We start from the raw sequence: 21,066 nt of genomic DNA, 5'->3' as shown, positions 1-21,066 counted from the left end.
AGACTCATCTTCAGGAACCTTCACTGGCCTTTCTCCCAGGTGCTTGGCAAGTAGGTCCTCAAACAATTAAGAAGAGCATAGATTATCAACAACAGCCAACTTTGTTGTCCTTGTTACTTTCTGGCCAGCCTTAAGTTCTGAAATACATCCCATCTCTTCTAGACTTTCTTAGATGAGACCGCAGTGCAACACTTGGCCACTTAGTTATTAGAGAAGCCTATGCTTGTGAAAACAACTAACAGGCAAGGATTTCAAAGTTCTGTTTTGCAGTGCACAGGACCTCTAACAAATGGCAATAAATGATCATACAAAAGTCTTGGCACTCTATATTACAGATTCCTTATATGTTCCCACTCTGCTGGGAAATTATTGGGTACAGAACATAATCCAGATGTTCACTGAGAGCAAGGATAATTTTCTTTTCCACCTCAAGCTTCTCACTCTCATCCTTCCACCTCTTATGTTCAGCTCTATGAACCCCCTTTTTCCAGAAAGATATGCAGTTTGCTGATGTCTTGGAGGTGGAAGGAGCACCTGCATTACTGTCTCAAACGTGTGATTGTACTATCAATTTGAAATCAGGAATACATCAACTTGAAGGCAGAAATTCAGTTCACAGTTAGGAATATTCTGTACCTACTTAAAAGCTAGCCACTTAGAAGGTGTATTCTGAATGACAATCTGAAGAAAGTTATATTTGCCTCCAGAATTTCTATCCACATTTTTTGTCCTTAGAGAGATATTTATGTATATGGTCATATGCTCCTGAACAGTGTAAGCATTAAGGATCGTTGTTTCCTACCTCTTCAGATATACTGGACCGCCTTCAAATAAAGCGCTTTCAAAAAATTGGACTTGAGGGGCAATACAATTAATTGAAATGAAAGAGGGTCATGAATACTTAATTACCTCTAATACTAGGTATGGTAAGATTGGAGTGATGTCCTTTGGTTGAATTGATTAATTTTGGCATAATTGGTTAATTATGACATGGTCTTCTCCAGATTTTTGAAATATCTTTTGATATTTTGAATAAATATGTAGACATACATTTGGATGACATACTTAAAGACTCATTTTTGCTATCACCTTAAATATAGCTTGGCCACTGTAAACAAAACTATTTGTTAACATGTAAAAATGGATTCCCTCATTGGATTATTTGGGTTATAGAAACTACAGATGGAATACAAATAATCCTACATAAATTCAATCTTTACAATCATGATAAGCATCTAGAAATATGAAGGATATTTGGTTAATTGTAAATTTTTGTGGAAAGTACTTTCTTAATTTTGTAGAATGCTCAGGATATCTGTCATAACTTCTAAAGAAAAGATATGTTAGAATGGTCTACCTAAGAGAAATCTGCATTTTAGGAACTGAATATCAGTTTTCCAGCTGCTTCTCAGACATCCAGACCACCCCCATCCCTTCATAGTGCAAACAGATGCCTTAGATATTCCATGAGGCGCCATTCTCCTTCAATCATGGAAACAAGATAAAGATCTCTTGCCATGTGTGTTCCATTCCAGCTTGCTTCTCCCAGCTCTAAAGAACAATGACATTTTCATTAAAAGTGTTACTTGTGATAATAGCAGCTTTCTAGTAAAAGAGACATTTAGAAGGAGCAATCCATCAAGTAGAAGTACAAAAGAATTAGAAGACATTCAAAAGGCACAATGTCTCAGATCTCATCGGATCAGATGGGCACCGTTTTTCTTTTATTTCAGTTTAAAAATTAAAACACCTCTCACATCCAGGTTCACAAAATGAAATACCATATGTATTAATATCTGAATATAATATTCCATGCATATCCCTCCTTATCACTATCCTAAAACCAAGCAACATTCTCCCTGGCTGCTGTGTACATTTTGACTTATGTATTATGATGGAAATTTGATTATAATATATTTTATGATTGTTTACCATTGTTGAGGTGGACAGCCATACAAATTGAATGAATGAGTAAATAAATAAACTTTGTCCCACCTCAAAGACCTCCAGGAAGATTGTTATCAGAGAAACAAGCTATTGATCAGTTAGATTGGATTAGAGTACACTATCTAGTTGAATATTCCAGGGTTTGGATAGATAATCTTCAGTGGTATTTATAAACCGATTCTTTGCATTTGTCTATGAATGCTGAAGAATTGTGGAATTCTTGGTGTTCTCTGAGCTTGATTGTTTGCTTGCAGATACTTCAGTACCCACCTAGATAATAACATCAATGTGAGTACACGTTTTGCTTTCTATTTTTACATGCTTGCCTACCAGTTTGGTGATGGTCTGGTTTTTCTCCTTGATAGGTCCTTGACTAGAGAGCATTGTTTTCTGCTTAATTGTTTGTCTCATGTTAAACACTTTTTATCTGGATGTTGGCTGCTGGAGAAGATATGTTCTGGTCTTTTCTGTTTCCTTCTTAGCTTTTTTATTGTCTCTTTTGAATGGTTATAAATATGGTTTATTTCCTATGTGTCTATTAATGTCCAATTAATCTGAATGTGAAGCTTCCAGGTATTTCCTAGCATTTTTGATTTTTATTTCATCTAAAATGCTAATCGTTCCTTAGTTGAAACTGAGATCGAGTCTGTCCATGTGTTGCGAACTGAAGTAGTTTTCTTTTTTCTTTTTAATTTTTATTGGTTTTTAAAAACAAACATAAACAAACAAAACATAAAAACATCAAGCCATCTTCCATATGTGTGCATACAGTGTACCGGTTGGTTTACAAATTGTTTTGTGCTTCCATTTCGTAGTCTTCAATTACAATTACATTGCATATAATCTCATATTTTCAATCAAAAATTAAATACCTTAGTATCATTATTAATCAATCATTTGACTATACTTTTATTCATTCATGTTTTACAAGATGATCATAATTTACTTAGTTTGTTTTATAACAGTTCATATTATCATCCCTAATCTATCCTAAAATCATTTTGTAGATATAATAAGAAAGAAGTACATCTTTATATATTTATTATTTTCTAAATGTCTACATATTTCATTACTGTATTTTATTGTCTAACCATTGATAGAATAGATCCCAAATTATATAAAATTGTTTATCCTCTTGTTCTCTAATTTCAAATGTCAATCTACTCATTTCAGCACATTCCAATATTTTCTTAATGATTTCTTCCTGTGATGGTATTTTCTCATTTTTCCAAGTTTTAGCAAATACAATCCTAGCCACTGTTAATACATTTACAGTCAGGTATTTCAAGTCTTTACTTGAAATTTTCAAGTCTTTATTTCAGGTAAAATTCCCAATAAAAATATCTCTGGTTTCTATATGTTTTTATTGTCATTTCTTCCAACCACATGTAGATTTTATTTAGTCCAGTATTTTTTAGCATCCTCATAAGTCCACCACATATGGTAATATGAGCCAGGTGTCTGATGACATTTCCAACATTTTTCGGATTTATTCTTGAACATTTTTGCTATTCTTGTCAGGGGAAAATGCCACCTATAAAACATCTTATACAAATTTCCTTTATATGCTGTTGACATTGTCTTTTTATAATTTTGAGACCACAATTTTTGCCATTTCTCTAAATAGATCCCATATCCAAAATTCTTCCCCCAAGCAATCATAGTTACTTTAACTTGTTCTTCTTCTAATTTAATTTCTAATAAATATCCATACAATTTTTTAATCACCTTTTCATCAGTACCTGTCAAAATGTTATCTAAATCAGTCAATTTATCATAGAAACCTTCCATTTTAGAATCTTTATCATACCTTGAATGTATTTGCGCATATGAAAACCAATTCATCTTTATACCTTGTTCCTCTAGTTTTTGTATAGATTTGAGTTCACCCTTTTCATTCAATGTTTCACCATATCTAACTGTTTGTTCCTTTTTGTATATTATAGGATAAGAAAATGCTTCAATAGTCGATAGCCAGACTGGAATTTTCAAATAACATTGTCTTTTAATCTTCTCCCAGTTTAACCACAGAGATTCCCGTATATAATGTCTTCTAAAATACCCCTGTATTTTAGTTCCCTTCTACCATAAAAAAGCGTGCCACCCCAACAACAAATCATGTCCTTCTAATGTCAATAATCTAGTCTTTCGTAGTGTTATCCATTCGTTAACCCACATCAGATTTCTAGCATCTTGCAAAAGTTTTAACTTTATTCTCGCTTTCTTACCTTGCATATATATTTCAACACAATTTTATTTAAACCTTCAAAGTAATCTTTTCCAAGCCTAATTGGAATTGTAGCTCTTTTTCAAGTCTTTTATACTCATCCTCTAAGGCCTTAGAGGCTAATCTTTAAATAATATTCCTTTTCCTTGTATAGTCTATTTTCAAGCCTCTAACATATGCCTTCATTGTATCCCATACATTCTGAATTGATGTTTCTTCTTTTTTGTTTTCTCTAAAGAAAAAAGCCAATTCTTTCTCCATCCACTGTGTGAAGTCTTTTTCCTTTAAAATAGTATTATTTAACGTCCATCTAGATCTTCTTTTTTGTCCTTTCCATTTAATTGTCATTTGATTGTGATCTGCCAAGTACTTGTTTCAATGTTTATTTCTTGAATATTAGTTATTCTGTTGACATCCATATCATATTATTCTGGACCATGATAAGTGTCTATTTGAATAGAAGGTGTATTGTTTAGTTTTAGCATTTCTTTCTCTCCATGTATCTTTTAAGTTTATTTCATCTACCATTTTAAAAAAGGATTTAGGGAGAGTCTGTTTTGCTTTGTTGTTTTTTGTGCTGTATAGTCCAATTTATTGTCTACAATTCCATTAAAATCTCCCATCATAACTATATTAGCATAGTCCAGTTCAATTATTTTCATATGTAATTTTTTGTAGAATTCTTGTTTGTCATTCGGAGCATACATTGCAATCAGGAGTGTTTTCATATTATTGTCCATTATTTTCACCATTAGTATTCTTCTGTCATCACTGATATAAATCAATTTTGCTGGGATGGTCTCTTTAATATATAAAACCACTCCTCTTTTCTTACATTGGGTCAAGGAAGTAAATATTTTCCTAGTTTTGGCTATATCAACAATTGTTCATATTTTTTTTAATATGTACTTCTTGTAGACAAATTATATCAAATTTTAATTTCTCTAATTTATGAAAGGTTTTCCCTCTTTTAACGTCTGAGTTAAGTCCATTTATATTAATTGTAATCAGTTTTTTTCTCTTCCATGGTTATATTTTGTAGCTAGGTTAGCAGCTCTCGTAGATCTTAGTTCACATTGTTCTTTGGCTTCCACCTTTCCACCTTCTGCACCTTCTTTTTCAATCGCCATTTGGCAGTCGTCTTGGAATTCAATTAGTGAGATCTCTTTTTCTGCCTCTTCCTCTTTCCCTCCAAAAAATTCTGTATAAAATAATTCCGCTTTCTCAATTGAGTCAATACTATGTCTCTGTTCTTGCCATGTGAACATTAAACCTTCTGGAATCAGCCATCTATAATTCACCTCTTTTTTAAGTAGCATTTTAGTCAGGAGTCGGTATTCTCTTCTCATCTCTCTCACTCTTCTGGGTATTTGTTTCAAGACCACAATCTCCTTGTCTTTATATTTCAATGTTTTCTCTTTTGCCACTTGCAATATTTGTGTTTTAATGGCTTTCTTTGTAAATCTAATGTGAACTTCTCTTGGTAAGCTATTTCTCATCGCATATCTTGTAAAAACTCGATAAACCTCATCTATTCCATCCATGAGTTATTTCCAAAGCTTCAGCCAATATTTCTATCATTATCTCAGCTAAGTTTTGTCCTTTTTCTTCCTCTCCGTTTTGGAATCTAAGATAGAATTCTGAGCCATCCATCTCCCATCTCAACATACCACTTTTATCTTGTTCAACCACCATTAATCTATTATCAATATCTCCAATCTTCTTGTCTCTTTGTTTATCTTCTTCTTCATTTTTTTGGAATCTCTCATCATACTTCAACATCATTTGTTGGATGTTCTCCACTTTTTCATCGGTTTTCCCTGTTCTTTGTTCAATGTTCACTGTTCTTTGTTCAGTGTTCTCTATTCTCTTTTCAATATTCTCTGATCTTGCTTGAATATTTCGAATTCCTTGCATAATCATCTGCAGAGTCACTTTTTCTTGTTCTTTTTCTTGCTTTAACATTGTCTGTATTGAACGTTGTCCTCCAGATGGTGGAGAGGAAGAAATAGAAGTTGAAGAACCAGGAGCTGTAAATTTCCTACTCATTTTAAGCAATTCAAAATCTTCACGTTCTTCAACACCTTAATCCAATTGAGAGGTCTCAAATAGAAAAGAGTGCATAAAAATAAACCAGAAAGGTAGATGAAAAAACAAAAATATCAGGAAAGGAGAAAAAAAGGCTATTCCCTTTAAAAAAAAGAACATTAATACTAAAGCTTTCCCTTTAAAATAAAAAGCAAGCATAGAGATTGGACTTCCAAAGAAAAAAAGAAAAACAAAGACAAGCTCCAACAAAGCCAAAAACCCAAATAGTTATTACAAGGGAAAAAAAGATAAAATGAAATACAATAAAGCTGGTGAGGAGGGATAGCACAATTTAGAAAAAGTAAAAAGAGCACACTGCACTTTGTTTAATTATCCAAGGTTCTTATTATAGTTCTCTTCTCCAAAAACTTATCACCTTTTCCCCCCTAGGTTTCAACACCAGACTTCCGCTGTTGATAGAAACCCAGAAGAGCACCTGCAATAATACTCTCCCATGCTCTTCCCTCTATCTTATCAAATAGCAATGTCCTTGAAAAAGAGTCTCAGTTCTTTCTTTCTCAGCTTTGTCTGGTCACAGAGAAATAGAATATTTTCAAGCCTCTAGTTGGCAGTGTTACAAAGTTTCTTTTCTCTCACTTTCCCCCTCCTTTTCCAAGCAAGATATAATAATTAATAAAAAAAAGAAAAAGATATTTTTTAAAAAAATAATTAAAAGGGAGCCTCTAGCCTAAAATATTACAAAATCAAAAAGGAGAAAAAAAATAGAAAAAAACAGTCCAGTTTCAAAATATAAGATCGTGTATAGAAAATCCAGCAATGAGAAAAAAACATTACTTTGACATTCCTGTTTAAAATCGCCGCTTAATCACTTCTGTCAAAACTTTTACAGATTCTTTCTTTTCCTTAGGGTGTCCTTTCAGATCTTAGAATAAAGAAAAAGTTCTCACCAAACCAGCCCACTCTCTCTTTATGTTCTCTTCCGTTTTGGAGCTGTCCCAACTTCAGCAGCTTTAATGGCTGCCTCTTTGCCGCTGGCAAGAAGAGCTTCTCCTGGATCTACCAGGGACTTTGCGGTATCCCTGGGATCGACAGGATGCGCTCTTCACTTTCACCATCTCTTCAGGACAGTTTAGATCCGATAGGACCATTCAGGAGCAGAGATATCGGCAGCAATCTCAGACCTCCAAGATCGCATGCTGTATCGTCGTGACGCCAGCTCCGCCACCCTACTTAAGTAGTTTTCATTGTGTCTTCTCACTGCTAGTTAGTGTTCATAGATGCATTCTGCTAGTCATCTGTCTGTCTGTCCTACATTGTGGTGTTATAATACTTACACTATATGTTGTAAATGACTTTGTTTTTCTTCTTGAATTACAGTGTTTTGGTTTGTTTCAGATGTTTTGGAGGGCTTTAGTTGGTTGAGTCTAAAATATTAGCATTTGATGCTACAGTATTAGCATTTGGTTGTTGGTTATTTCTGAGACTTTTTAAAAAAGTATTGTGATATCATGTTACCCTTTTCATAACTTGTGCCTATTTGCTTGGAGTGAATTGAGTAGTCTGGTGCTTTTTGATAAAGTTGCATGGGTATTCATTTTGCTGGAAGATCTTGTATGGGCGGCCTATTTCCTGTTTCTGGTATTCTAGGTTACTGCAGTGTATTTGGTGCTAATCTGAATAATGTTTTTGCACAGCTCCACTTTTGGGGGTTTGGTTGTTATTTTAGTAACGCAGTTGGTTTGTGTAAGTTATTTTTCAATAGAGTTGTGTTATTAATTTGCCATTGTTTTCTCTGCAAATGAGAATTTCCAGGTGAGATAGTGTGTTGGTATTTCCTTCTTGTCAAAATTATTCCTTTGAAGATGTTGTTTTGTATGTCTTCACTAGTTGTTCCCTTTCTATTACAACCAAGGTGTCATATAAAGTGTCATAAAATATAATTCTTCAGTGATCTAATGGAAATACTGTAAACTGATGGGCTTAGCAACCAATACCCTTCACCTTTTTTATTTTATTTTACAAATAAGCTGTTGTATAATAAAGCAAATTATTATCTGGATTAGGAGTGATCATTCTGATATGAATCTTTTCCATTCCTATGCTATGATACCCCTGATGATAGGATCAGGGGTGGAGTGCTACCAGTTCGGCCCAGCTCTATAGAACCTGTAGCTGCTAAGAGCAGTTGACACCGAACCAGTTCTATGTTTGGCCCACCCACTTGCCCAGGCTCTAGGATGTCCTTTATTCCCTGCTTTTCCTTCCTCAGCTGCTTTGCACAGCACAACTGAGGTTGAAAAAGCAGGAAACAAGAAGGTTTTCAAATGCTGCACACCGGAGCACAGCGCTTGTCAGCTGTCCAGGCAGCACAGCTGATGATTTCTTGCAAATTTTGCACACACGATTGTCCCCAGTTCAGAAAACCGGCAAATCGCTCCACTGGCTGGCCCCTCCCCGCCCACTCACTCCTTACCTGGCATGCGAGCCATCCGACTTGCCTGGTTTGGTAAGTTGCTATTTTTTCTTCTCCCTCCCCCCAAACATTAGCTGTTCTGCTCTGCCAGGAGATTTAGATTAGCTAGAAAGCCAGAAATCCTAGGATTTCCTGCTTTCTAGCTAATCTAAAAGCAGAGACAAACCTTCCTTAGGACTGAAGCTTTTCAGTGCAGACACAAGTAGCCGATTGCAGATAGAAAGATCTCTAAGTTAATCTGTGATTCTGTGAGCAATTCAATTTGCCTGCCTGCTTTGGGGTAAAAGCTGCTCTTTTTTTATAAAAAATTCAATATTTACAGACATGGTGTGTTGTGAGTTAATTTTGTGAGTTTGCTTCCTAGCAAATTTTATTAGTTTTCTTGCAAGCAAATTTTATGATACAGACTTAGATAGCCAATTGCAGATAGATAGATCTCTAAGTGAATCTGTGATTCTGTGAGCAACTCAATCTGCCTGCCTGTTTTTCCTGCTTTTGGGTAAAAGTTGCTCTTTTTTATAAAAAAATAAATATTTACATAAATATTTATAATATTTACATACAAGCCATGCTCACCCAGTCACATGGCCACCAAGCCACACCCACAAATTAGGCCACACCCACAGAACTGGTTGTTAAGAAATTTGAATCCCACCCCTGGATAGGATCTTTTGTGTACAGTATATATTGATATATCCACCAGACTAGGACAACTCGATGCAGCCAGCTCACCACAGTTGACTCGCCCTAGGATGATTTGCCACAGCAAACTCACTGTGGGATTTGGAGGGTGAAACGAGACAGTTCTAGGGACTCCATCAGTCTAATTAAAGCTACTTATGTGGTCCAGGCCCTGAATGGCCCTTTTCTTCCTTGCCTGAGCAAAGGAAGAGAGTCCTGGAATGCAACTGCAGAGCCAAAGGGTGGGCGATGATGTCAGGTTCAAGGGGGAACCCGTTATTTTTTTCACACTGATCAAGGGAGCCTGCGATTTCTATTGGCTTCTATTGGTTTGGCACAAAAGCCAAACTTCAGTGATTTCGTAAAGCGGAAAACTCTTTCAAAAAGCCCAGAGGGCCAGAAGCAAGAAGGATGCCAGTAATTGCCTACAGAACAATAAGGAGGGCCGGTGCCCGCACCCATCCTTCACCCCTACCAGTGGAAGGGAGGAGCCTGGAGAAAACATGCAAGGATTTGATCCCAGCCAAGCAAAGGCATAGGGACAGGTGTATGGGGGGAGCTAATCTACCTGGCTGAAAGAGAGAGGCCCCGTTTCCTCTAATGGGGGGAGGGGCAAAGGTGCACAGCACTGGGAGGAGGTGAAGAAGATGACGTGGAAATATCTCTTTCAACCAGTCCATGGCAGAGGTTGTTCTGGTCAATCAGGAATCCTGTGATGACCCAGAGTGTACCACAAATGTAACAAAAACCAAAACGTAAATAAATGCTTTAATGCCTTCAACTTGGCTTCACTGTTCAATTGTTCACAGCTAGAGATTAAACTCTTTCCAAAATAACATTCCAAATGAAAGAAATGCAGTCCAAACTCAAAGAGCAGATAACAAAGCAGTAAAATACCAAAACTGCACTGAAGAAAGTTCTATGACAGACCAGGATAATTAATTACAAACTTCAAGAAGATAACCAGGTATAGTCCCTTGGAAGAACGCCAACCAAGATAAACCTCATCCAGGAATAAAACACTCTTTGTTTCCAGCGTTTGCTAGCACGCAGGTCCAAACCTTATGCAGTTCTCACACCTGCATCCCATGAAGAGGATCAAAGCCCTCTCCTGAGTAGACCATGTCTTTCCCTTATCCTCTCCTCCCTGCGTGCCCTAGGATGGATAGGGGATGGGCCTGGGTCCTCCTCTGCCTGCTCAGCCGGCCTCTGCCCTTCTCCAGCCTCCTCCACAACCTCTGGAGCCACCCTTCCACTCCCTTTTGGCTGTTCCTCCTCTTTCTCAGAGTCAGTCTCCACCAGGGGCATGTCAAACTCCTTCCCTCCATGAAATATGATTGCAGGTATACTTGTCCATTCTGTCAATTTCCGTCTCTTCCTTTCTTGGCTCAAACAGGTCTTCTAATCTTAAGAGGACATAAGAGATCCAAGTCCTCCTTGAAGTCTGGCAACTTTTGAATCAAGGGTAGGGTGGGCAGAAGAGAGTACAAGATCAGAATCTGGTTTGATCTTTTGCATCTGTTCTGATCCAGGCTGAATGATGAAACTGACTCCTTGTCCTGAAAAAAATCCTTTTTATTTGCTCAATGTGAATTCCTGGCATTCACACCCAGAAAAGTCCTGGCAATAATCCTTCCCAGATTTAAGTGCAAGAACAGACCTTATCAGTTCTTGGATAGTTTCCAGGCTGAGAGCTTCCAGTCGCAACGCTGTAAAAGGAAATACTTCACAAGGAATCTCTGTGAGGCACGAACTCAGATACGCAAATCTTCACAGTAATAAGCGAACTAATTGTCTCCTGCAAACACCCCTCTCCTTTTTGCTCATATTTATTCCTTATGGGAGGTGCCATTCAATGTCCACTTGTGTCATTTCTTCTGAATCAACCCCTGTTCCTTAGTTGTTCCCTTCTCCTGACAGCTCTGCGCATATGCACATCTGGAACAGGCTCCAGCTGTTCTTCTTCCCCACTTATCTCTGACTCCGAAGGCATCTGATAAATGTCAGATGGCCCTGGCCCCATCTCTGCCTCCAACTCAGAGCACCTATCAGAGCCTTCCCCAGACCCCAGGACTGACTCAAGTTCCTCCCCAATCTCTTCACTGTCCGAGTCTGCCGCCAACTCTGCTGGCAGGACACAACAGCATTTTTGCATTAATTATCTATGCAACAGGGATCACACTTCTAGAAAACATCAGAGAAATAAAATTGGGCAATGTGAGATTTAGACATGAGAAATAAAAAGCATTCCAATTTTGGGGAAGCAGTATCTTATTGTTTGAATGGCTTGAATTTAATTTTTTTCATAATAGGAATGGCTGCAGAGGAAAACATGGTAAGTTTAAATGATTACAGGCAGTGTAAAAATAGTGCCCAGTTTTCAAGCAATCTTCTAAACTTGCTTTAGGAATGCTGCAAACTTCTGAAATGACATGACTGCATTCATACAACATTCTTAATCTGGTTGATGAATTAACCCACTTTTGGAGTTTACCTCATACTTTGAAATATATTAACTCAGGGTCAGGGTTTGCATGCCATATCCAGTCAACTCCCCTCCCTCTCCCCAGTGTTAACATTAACTTAGCTTGGTGTGTTCATGAAACCACTAATTGACTTGGTTTATTTATGGATTAGATCTTTATCCCACCTTTCAGAGGCTCAAGGCAGCTGAGAAATACCAAATTGTGGCATCTATGTGAGTCTTATATGTTAAGCCTACAGATAGAAGAGCAAATACAATCTGAATACAGGTAGTCCTCAACTTATAACAGTTCATTTAGTGACTGTTCAGAGTTACAACAGCACTGGAAAAAAAAGACTTATGACTGTTTTTCACATTTATGACTCTTACATCATCCCCATGATCACATGATCAAAATTTAGATGCTTGGCAACTGACTCATATTTGTGACAGATGTAGTGTCCCAGCATGACATAATCCCCTTTTGCAACCTTCTGACAGGTAAAGTCAATAGGGAAGCCAGATTCTCTTAATAACCATGTTTACTAACTTAATAACTAAGACGATTCACTTAACAACAGTGGCAAGAAAAATCATAACATGGGACAAAATTCAGTTAAAAACTTCCTCAGTTAGCAACAGAAATTCTGGGCTCAATTGTCATAAATTGAGGACTACCTGTGTATGCAAACTCTGATCAGTTTATAGGAGAAACAGTCCCATTCAGTGAGTTTGGGGGCTATGTATTCCAAAATTGTATAATAGTAAATTTATCAGTTCTCTCAAATTATTTAGCTATGCTGTCATTCCCTGCTATCTTGTATTTTTATCTTCATGTTCTAAGCTAGGAATGGTACAAAGTAGTTGTAATATCTTCCATCTTCTGGTGGAAGTTATTAGTTATTAGTTAGCAAATAATACCTGCTTAATTTGACAGTTTTCCCAATTTCAAATTGTTCACTCTGATATCTTTGTTATAGCTTCCTGCTGGGTATCCATACAGACTCCCAGTCAAGGGTTTTGTGTTAGATGGCTGATAAGAGAACCTGAGATTAGGGGTTAATTTATTTTAAATATTTTTGTAGGAGAGGGGAGGGGCTGTTCATTTGGTATCAGTGAGCAAAGAACTCATAGAAGAACTCTGGAAGAGAACTAGAATGGAAGAGTGTGAGACAACTGGAAAACTAAAATGCATCTAGACAGTGTTGCACTGTTGTAGTTTTGTTACTGGGTATTGCTAGGGAAAGGATAGTCTGATTTGACATCAGACCAGCCCACAGACTGTTCCTAACTTTTCAAATATACCCTGAATGAGTTAATGATTTTGATGAAAAATCTGTTCCATGACTTTAGTATCCAAGGACTTCCTCCTCTTTTTTTCCTCCAGAGCAACGATGCCTCAGGGAGTGCTTGGAACTGGCTATACTTCATCCCTCTCATCATCATTGGATCCTTTTTTATGCTCAATCTTGTGCTGGGGGTGCTTTCTGGGTAAGTATGTAGTACATCTGCCACAGAGGAAATGTATTAGTGCTTTTGGTAGCTTTTTTTAGACCTCTAAAGAAAATACAGTTTACTGGCAACTGGACGCCCCAAATCCTGGGTTCTTTCAGCCCTTGTATTTCTTCTGTGATGCCTTCCTGCAAACCAAGTGGGGTAACAGAGACAATTCAGCATTGCTATTTCATCTCTTGACTATAGGGAGTTTGCCAAAGAAAGGGAACGAGTAGAAAATCGGCGTGCATTTCTGAAGTTGAGAAGACAACAGCAAATTGAACGGGAGCTCAATGGCTATATGGAGTGGATCTCCAAAGCAGGCAAGTCCTATGGATATTTTATTATTTGTTGGCCTAGTTTCTTATTTTTAATAAACTGAATTTAAAGATTATATAAAATATTAGTGTATTGTAGCCATACTTTTATACTGCCTTTTTAACTAAAATCCACCAAAGTAGATGCAAAGTAAATCTAAAATAAACAAAAAACTGACAGAGAAATTCTAAGCGTATCCATTAAACATTGGAATAAAAAGCTATGAAACAAAAGACGAATTACCCTCTAAGTTTTGTGTTTCAGTCTGTGTCTTCTGTAGCTTTCTTTTGTTGATAGTAAACTGGTACGAAAAGTGCCCCAGGGTTCTGCCCTAAACTTGGTATAATTCAAAACATTCGTACTTTTTCATAGAATACTCATCAGATTTGTGGATGGTATCAAACTGAGAATGTTCAGCATTGGAAATCAAGTTGAGAAATTCAGCCAAATTAAAATAAATTGCAGCAGAGATCAGTGTAAAATTCTATATTCCATATGTAGGGAAAGCTGGACTCAAAGATTTGAGACAGGTTTACTACAGTACATTAAGAAAGATACCAGTACGGTTTGAGATTTTATTAAATAATAAATTAAGTAAATCAGCAATAGAATATCAGCTAAAAAAATAAGAATAGACAGGCTTATCTGGTCAGTGAATCATGACTTAAGACAATGGCATCGTTTATGTTCCCCAATAACAGGAACCAGTTTTCTGAATTTTCAGTCACATGGCTTCCTAGCACTCTGAAAAAAAGCGAAAACATTTCTGTTCATAACCTGTGTTCTATATATCAGTTTTCTTCCTTTTATGTTTCCCTGGGTTTTTTTCTCATCATTTTCCTACTAAGCTAACAAGTTCATACATTGTAATCTTTAATTAAAGAAAACTCTTCGTTCCTTGATCTTTTAACTGCTCATTTCTAGCTTTATTCTTACAAGTACAGATACCCATTTTATAGTTAGATGCAGTCTGCCTGAAATAAGATTGTAAGTATTCTGAAACCAAGGCTTAATTTAGATTAACCCACTTTAATGTCTCATGATACTTGAGTTGAGATGGCAAGAGGTGAACTAAGTAATAATGGTAAACTGGACCTTTTAGGAGTAAATTCACTTCTGCAGCATTATCTCTATTATTTTGGCTTGGTTTTCAATTCATTTCCTCCTGTTGATAGGATATTTTGCTTGGACTGCCAGCAATTGGAGATAGGTAACATATTTTTCTTAATTGCAAAAGATATATCTTTTTCAAAAAATCACTACTGTATGAGCTATAAGCCTAGAATTAAGATTCAAATTGACAAGAGCTTAACATTTACAGTTAATTTTATAGAAGTTTTTAAGTAAAAGCATGCTGGCTACCCACTTGTATGGTGAGGCAGGGAATTCATGGCTTGATATTAAAATATTCAATATTGGTTGACCTTCCTGAATAATATAATACAAAATAACAGATTTGAAAGGGATGTTGGAGGTTTTCTAGTCCAATCCCTTGGTCAAGCAGGAGATCCTCTGCCATTCTGGACAAATGTCCAATCTGTTCTTCTTGAATTTTTTAGTTTTGTATTTAGCTGAATTCTGAACTGGAATAGAATGTTTATCAAAAAGTGATTCACAGCAATTATTGTTACTGCTCACTTGGAAAGAGGTGGTATATTTCTTTATTTTCAGGGATAAAGCTTTTCTTACAGTAAAACTCTGGTGTTATTATTTATGTTAATATTTTTAACATGCTACTTTTATTCACAAAATAGGCTTCCAAGAAATAAGTTAATACAATAACAGAACACAGTGATTTACTTATATGTAGCTCCAGTAGTCTTATTCTGGGTGACTTAAGTCCATTACAGTAAGTTTCTTAAATACAATATCTTGATGAAGATTCTCGGTCATCTAGGTACAGTTGTCTGGAAGTTGAACCATGGCAACTTCACCTCTTTTCTAATTGGTTCAAAATGTTTCACTGTTTATCCAAATAGCTTCTTCAGACTGAGCAAGTTGGTTAAGGAGACCCCATATACATTTGTCCTCCAGGGAGATTTCATTTCTTACTAATCTGGATAGGCTCGTTAGGTAAGTAGGCAAAGAGTCAATGAGATGTAAATGTTCTAGCTCCTAAACCCTTTACTTTAGGTGGGTCATTAAGTCTGGCCTCCCTTGTGAATCTGTGAAGATGCATGAACCTTCACAGGAAGATTAAGGTTACTTTAGGACTACTTGGGACCAAGGAGCCTATCGAGATTAATAAGAATTGAAACTTCCTTGGAGGACATAAATATTTGGGGTCCCCTTAACCAACTTGTTCAGAATGAAGAAACTATTTGGGTAAACAACAAATTGTTTTGTACCAACAAGAGAGAAATCGGTTACCATGACTCAACTTCCAGACTTTGTTAAACACAGACCAATGTAAAGAAGAAAAAAGTAGTATTCCACCCCTGTAGCACTACTAATAGAAAAAAAAACTATCCTGTAATCTGCAACTCTTACACTGCAAAAACATATGGACTACACAACTCGATCAGGGCAAAGCAATAGACACAATCTTCTCTAAAGACTTCTCTAAAGACTTCTCTAAAGCCTTTGATTCAGTGGTACACGACAAACTACTACTAAAATTAAAATCTTATGGTATCTCTGGACACCTACATAACTGAATAGAAGCATTCCTGTCCCAACAGACAACAAATGGTCAAAATTGGGAGTGTCCTATCAAATTCTGTACCTGTCTACAGTGATGTCGCCCAAGGCAGTGTTCTAGGACCAACTCTCTTCATACTCTACATAAATGACCTCTGAGATCATATTAAGAGTAACTGCATTCTCTTCGCTGATTATGTAAAGCTATTCAACACCACAGACAATACTACTACTCTCCAAAAAGACCATGACTATGTATCAGAATGGTCAATCAAATGGCAACTTCAAATCTCAATAAATAAATGCTCTGTCTTACATATTGGCAGAAAAAATCAGAAAATAAAATACAAGCTAAATAGTCAAGACCTTGTTGAGGATTCAAACTTTGTCAAGGACCTTGGAGTACTCATCTCAAATGATCTAAGTGCTAGAGTCCACTATAACTGCATAGCCAAAAAGGCATTAAGAGTTGTTAATCTAATCCTACGTAGCTTCTTCTCTGGTCATATCACACTACTAACTAGAGCATATAAAACATTTGCTAGACCTATACTTGAATACAGCTCATCAGTCTGGAAACCATATCATGTATCTGATATTAACACAATTGAAAAAGTCCAGAAATATTTCACAAGAAGAGTTCTCCACTCCTCTACTCGTTGCAGAATACCTTATGCCACCAGACTTGAAACTCTAGACCTAGAAAACCTAGAACTACGCCACCTCTAGTCCGATCTAAATATAGTATATAAAATCATACATTGCAATGTCCTACCTGCAAATGAATATGTCAGCTTCAATCATAACAATACAAGAGCACACAATAGATACAAACTCAAGGTTAATCGCACCAAACTTGACTACAGAAAATACGACTTCAGCAACAGAGTAGTCAATGTTTGGAATACTCTACCTGACTCTGTGGTTTCTTCCCCAAACCCCAAAAACTTTAACTGTATACTATTGACCTCACCCCTTTCCTAAGAGGTCTGTAGGGGGCGTGCATAAGCGCACCAATCGTGCCTACCATCCCTGTCCTATTGTTTTTTATTTTTCTTATAAGTATCTATCTCATGTTTTCAAAACTATATTTATTCTTATACCTGTATCTAAGCGATTGACAAATCAAATAAATACTAAAAAAAATACTAATTCAGGAGAATATTCAGTCTACCTCCCTTCCTTAAAGGTCTGCCTGAACACCTGAAGGTCTTAATGGTCTCCTGGAACCTTAGAAAGGGTAGGCAGCTGTTCTCGATGGGGAAGTGGTACATATTGCACATTACTTTTATAATGTTCAAGCTTTAATTAACATATTATGATTTTGCTATTGGGATTCAATTTAATTAAAGTTGTTTAACAACTGAACAGTTGTTTGGGATATTTTTTGTTCTGAAAAAATTGCTTCCTTTTTAATTTGCAAAACATTGTGCTCATCTTACATCAATAAGCAGTGATATATTCAGTACAAATATTTTAGTATAAAAATATCTCACTGAGAATATATTTTAGTTTTCCTGTGTTAGCTACTCAACTTTGATTATCACAATGCGAGTCTAGACCTTTCCTTTATTTTTAAATGATTTACCTTTATATGGCTACTAATTTAATCATAAATATTACTGAAATAAATACTTTTTGCCAGGCTAAATTATTAATCCTAAGGGGATAAAATTAAATACAAGCAAGTGACAAAGAATTTTACCATTTGTGTGTTTCTTTCTCCATCCTATATCTCCATATTTTCATGATTGATATAAAAATGCTACTATTATATTGTCTGAACCAAACACATTTTCGAACAGAATTTTTCTGGAACATAGCCATGAATACACCAAAATACCCCTAAAATGAGATCAATAAATTGTGTTTCTTTTCATCAGTCTCTCACCTAGCTAAGGCTATGTTCTCTTTCAAATGGTTATTTTCAGGAAACTAAAGTATGTCATCTATAGCTAACCTCCCCTTTTTTTGGGGGGAGGGGGGAATTTGACATCTTTCCATAGTTGGCAAATTACCTTTGCCTTCTTAGATTAATTTCAGTCATTTCATTTAGAAGAAGTCATCCTGGCTGAAGATGATATAGAAGGAGAGCCTCGTCATCCCTTCGATGGTAAGCCATCATATTCCACAAAGTGTTCTGTGAAAGATTTCTGCGATAGTAGTCACAACTTTATTTGTATGTCAACCTAATTTAACAAAAATTGTGTAAGAAACGGAGGTTGAAGTGCTCCTCATTTAATGACCATTTGTTAGACAAAGTTATGATAGCACTGAATGAGAGGAATTATGACCAGTTCTTGTAGATGTGGTCATGATTCAGGCATTTGGCAGTCAGCTTGCAGTTATGATAGTTGTAGTACTCTGAAGTCATGTGATCACCATTTGTGACCTTCACTACCAGCTTCTGGTGAACAAACAACACAAATATTGACCATGTGATGTTGTGCCTAATGACAATGCAAGGTTTGCTTAACAATAGCAGCCAGAACTGCTGCAACTGCTGTTGTGAGTTAGTGGAGTCACATGATATCATGCTTTATGACTGTGTCACTTTATGACTTCCAGTCCTAATACAGTGTACAGTAGAGGATTTGAAACAATTGCGTTCTCATTATACCTCAACCCCTGAGGTGAGGTCGGCCTTCTGTAAGAGCTTTATGATCTGGCTCTGCTCTGAGGGGAGTTTCACACTGGGGGTGATTGATTAATGAATAGCCAATCCCACCTCCCCCTTTCCAGCCTCCTCCTTCCCCATCTTGTAACTATGATTTTACTTTGATATTTCCATTTAATTGTATTAGGAATACTGCTGTAAGCCACCCAGTTGCTTTGAAACAAGATGGGAAATAAATCAATAAGGAAATCAATAAATAAGTAAATAAGTAAATGTTCATAGCACTTAAAAGAACTATTCTTGATTCACATGGTAGCTGCATTAGTTCACAAAAATGCTCATTTGATGAAGTTTGATGAAGTTGCATTACAGCAGCAGCAAAACAATGTAAAAATAAGAGGCTACACTGCTGCCCTCTTCTTAACTCTTCTTTAACGGAAATGCATATTTTCCTGAAACCTTGCTGCTACTGTGCGAACTCGGGAAACAGCACAGCTCCATTAAGAAACCGTGGATACGTAATGTAAAAATGCTGGTACTGGGTCTAAAGCACTTTTGCTTACTGAAGTTCTGAACACTTCACTTCTCTAATAAGGTATATTCCTTTTAATCAATAGGTATATGATCATGGTGATTAACTGTAATAGTTACTGGTTATAAAAAAAAACAAGTCTCCTCCAAGAAGGATAGAAAAACAACTTGCATCCCAAAGATTAATTGTAGCCCTTACTGTAATAAATGTGTTCATAGAAGTTCAGGGACATACTTGTTTTATTAGCCAACAAATCAATGCTAGCACTTTCTCACTGGAAACTGGTTCTCACTGTCTCACTGTCCATAAGTCCTTTCCTTGCTTGCATCTAACTGTGGCACCAGTATACCTTGGGAACTTATTTTTGCTGCAGTATTTTCATTACTTTCATCTGTTCCCCAGCCTTGAGTCATCCTTAACTGTACTAGTGTCAAAGTGGCATTTTTCGCTTTATCCTAACAGATTTTTCCATAGATACTAAGTGATATGATTTATTAACTGTTCTATTGGTGGCATATCATTTGATCATTAAAGATTGAAGTAAGTACTTATGGGCCAGTCTAGACTGGTCTAGGCATGTCTCGCCTCTCTGGTCTCTGCGCATATATTTTAGAAGCATTTTGCTTTGGTCATGGGACAGTCTCATCCTTCTGAACCAATATCTTTCCACTATTGCCAACTTTGAACATTAGCAGTGCCAGTGAGGTGATAGGCTAAAGTGGGAAAAAATGAGCTTGCTGCCTCATGGTACAAATCTTCCCTTGCCTGACAGCTATTGTTTGGGTCTTTGTGAAAATAGTTGTGGTATTCTTCAAAAAGGCTAAATACATGTCCGAAAAGGGCCCGATTATCTGCAGATATTAGCTTTGCTTACTCATTCACAAGTTCCTTTCAAAGCATCCATGCGAAAGGCTTGTGCAAAACCCAGCTGAATTCTGAGAAATGAAAAAAACCTACTTTCATAAAAAAAAAAAATTCTGAATAGAATAGAATAGATCTGGAAGGAACTTTGGGGGTCTTTTAGTCCAGCCCCCGGCTGAAACAGGAGACAGTCTCAGACAACTGACAGTCTCTTCTTAAAAACCTCCAGTGATGGAGCACCATGATTTCTGGAGGCAAAGCTGTTCCACTGGTTAATTGTCCTACCTATTAGGAAGTTTCTCCTTAATTCCAGGTTGCTTCTCTCTTTGACCAGTTTCCAACCATTATTTCTTGTCCTGCCCTCTGGTGCTTTGGAGAATAATTTGACCCCCTCTTCTTTGTGGCAGCTCCTCAAATACTGAAATACTACTATCATGTCACCCCAAATTCTTCTTTTCTTTAGACTACCCAGACTCAAAACCTGCAGCCATTTTTCATATGGCTTAGTCTCCAAGCCTTTGATCATCTTAGTTGCTCTTCTCTGAACTTTTTCCAAAGTCTCAACATCTTTTTTGACCAAAATTGATTGCAGTATTCCAGGTGTGGTCTCACCAGGGTTTTGTAAAGGGACACTAGTACTTCACATGATCTTGATTCTATGCCTGTTTATACAGTCCGGGATTGTATTAGCTTTTTTGGCAGCTGCTGCACATTGCTGGCTCATATTCAAATGACGATCCACTGGGACTCCAAGGTCCCTCTC

General features: G+C 36.7%; 1 protein-coding gene across 1 annotated transcript in view; it reads left to right on the top strand.

Annotated features, from left to right (window-relative positions):
* Positions 1-21,066, top strand: part of CACNA1A (calcium voltage-gated channel subunit alpha1 A) — a 345,788-nt gene that overhangs the window by 192,642 nt on the left and 132,080 nt on the right. The window contains exons 9-11 of the mRNA XM_087924614.1: positions 13,229-13,332; positions 13,543-13,658; positions 18,350-18,406. Coding sequence (XP_087780740.1) covers positions 13,229-13,332; positions 13,543-13,658; positions 18,350-18,406 — 277 coding nt within the window. The remainder of the gene's footprint in view (positions 1-13,228; positions 13,333-13,542; positions 13,659-18,349; positions 18,407-21,066) is intronic.

Source organism: Pseudonaja textilis, chromosome 2 (genome assembly GCF_049901715.1).
Source record: "Pseudonaja textilis isolate UNSWEBS1 chromosome 2, rPseTex1.2, whole genome shotgun sequence".
Taxonomy (NCBI): domain Eukaryota; kingdom Metazoa; phylum Chordata; class Lepidosauria; order Squamata; family Elapidae; genus Pseudonaja; species Pseudonaja textilis.
This window is presented reverse-complemented; position numbering and strand designations above follow the sequence as displayed.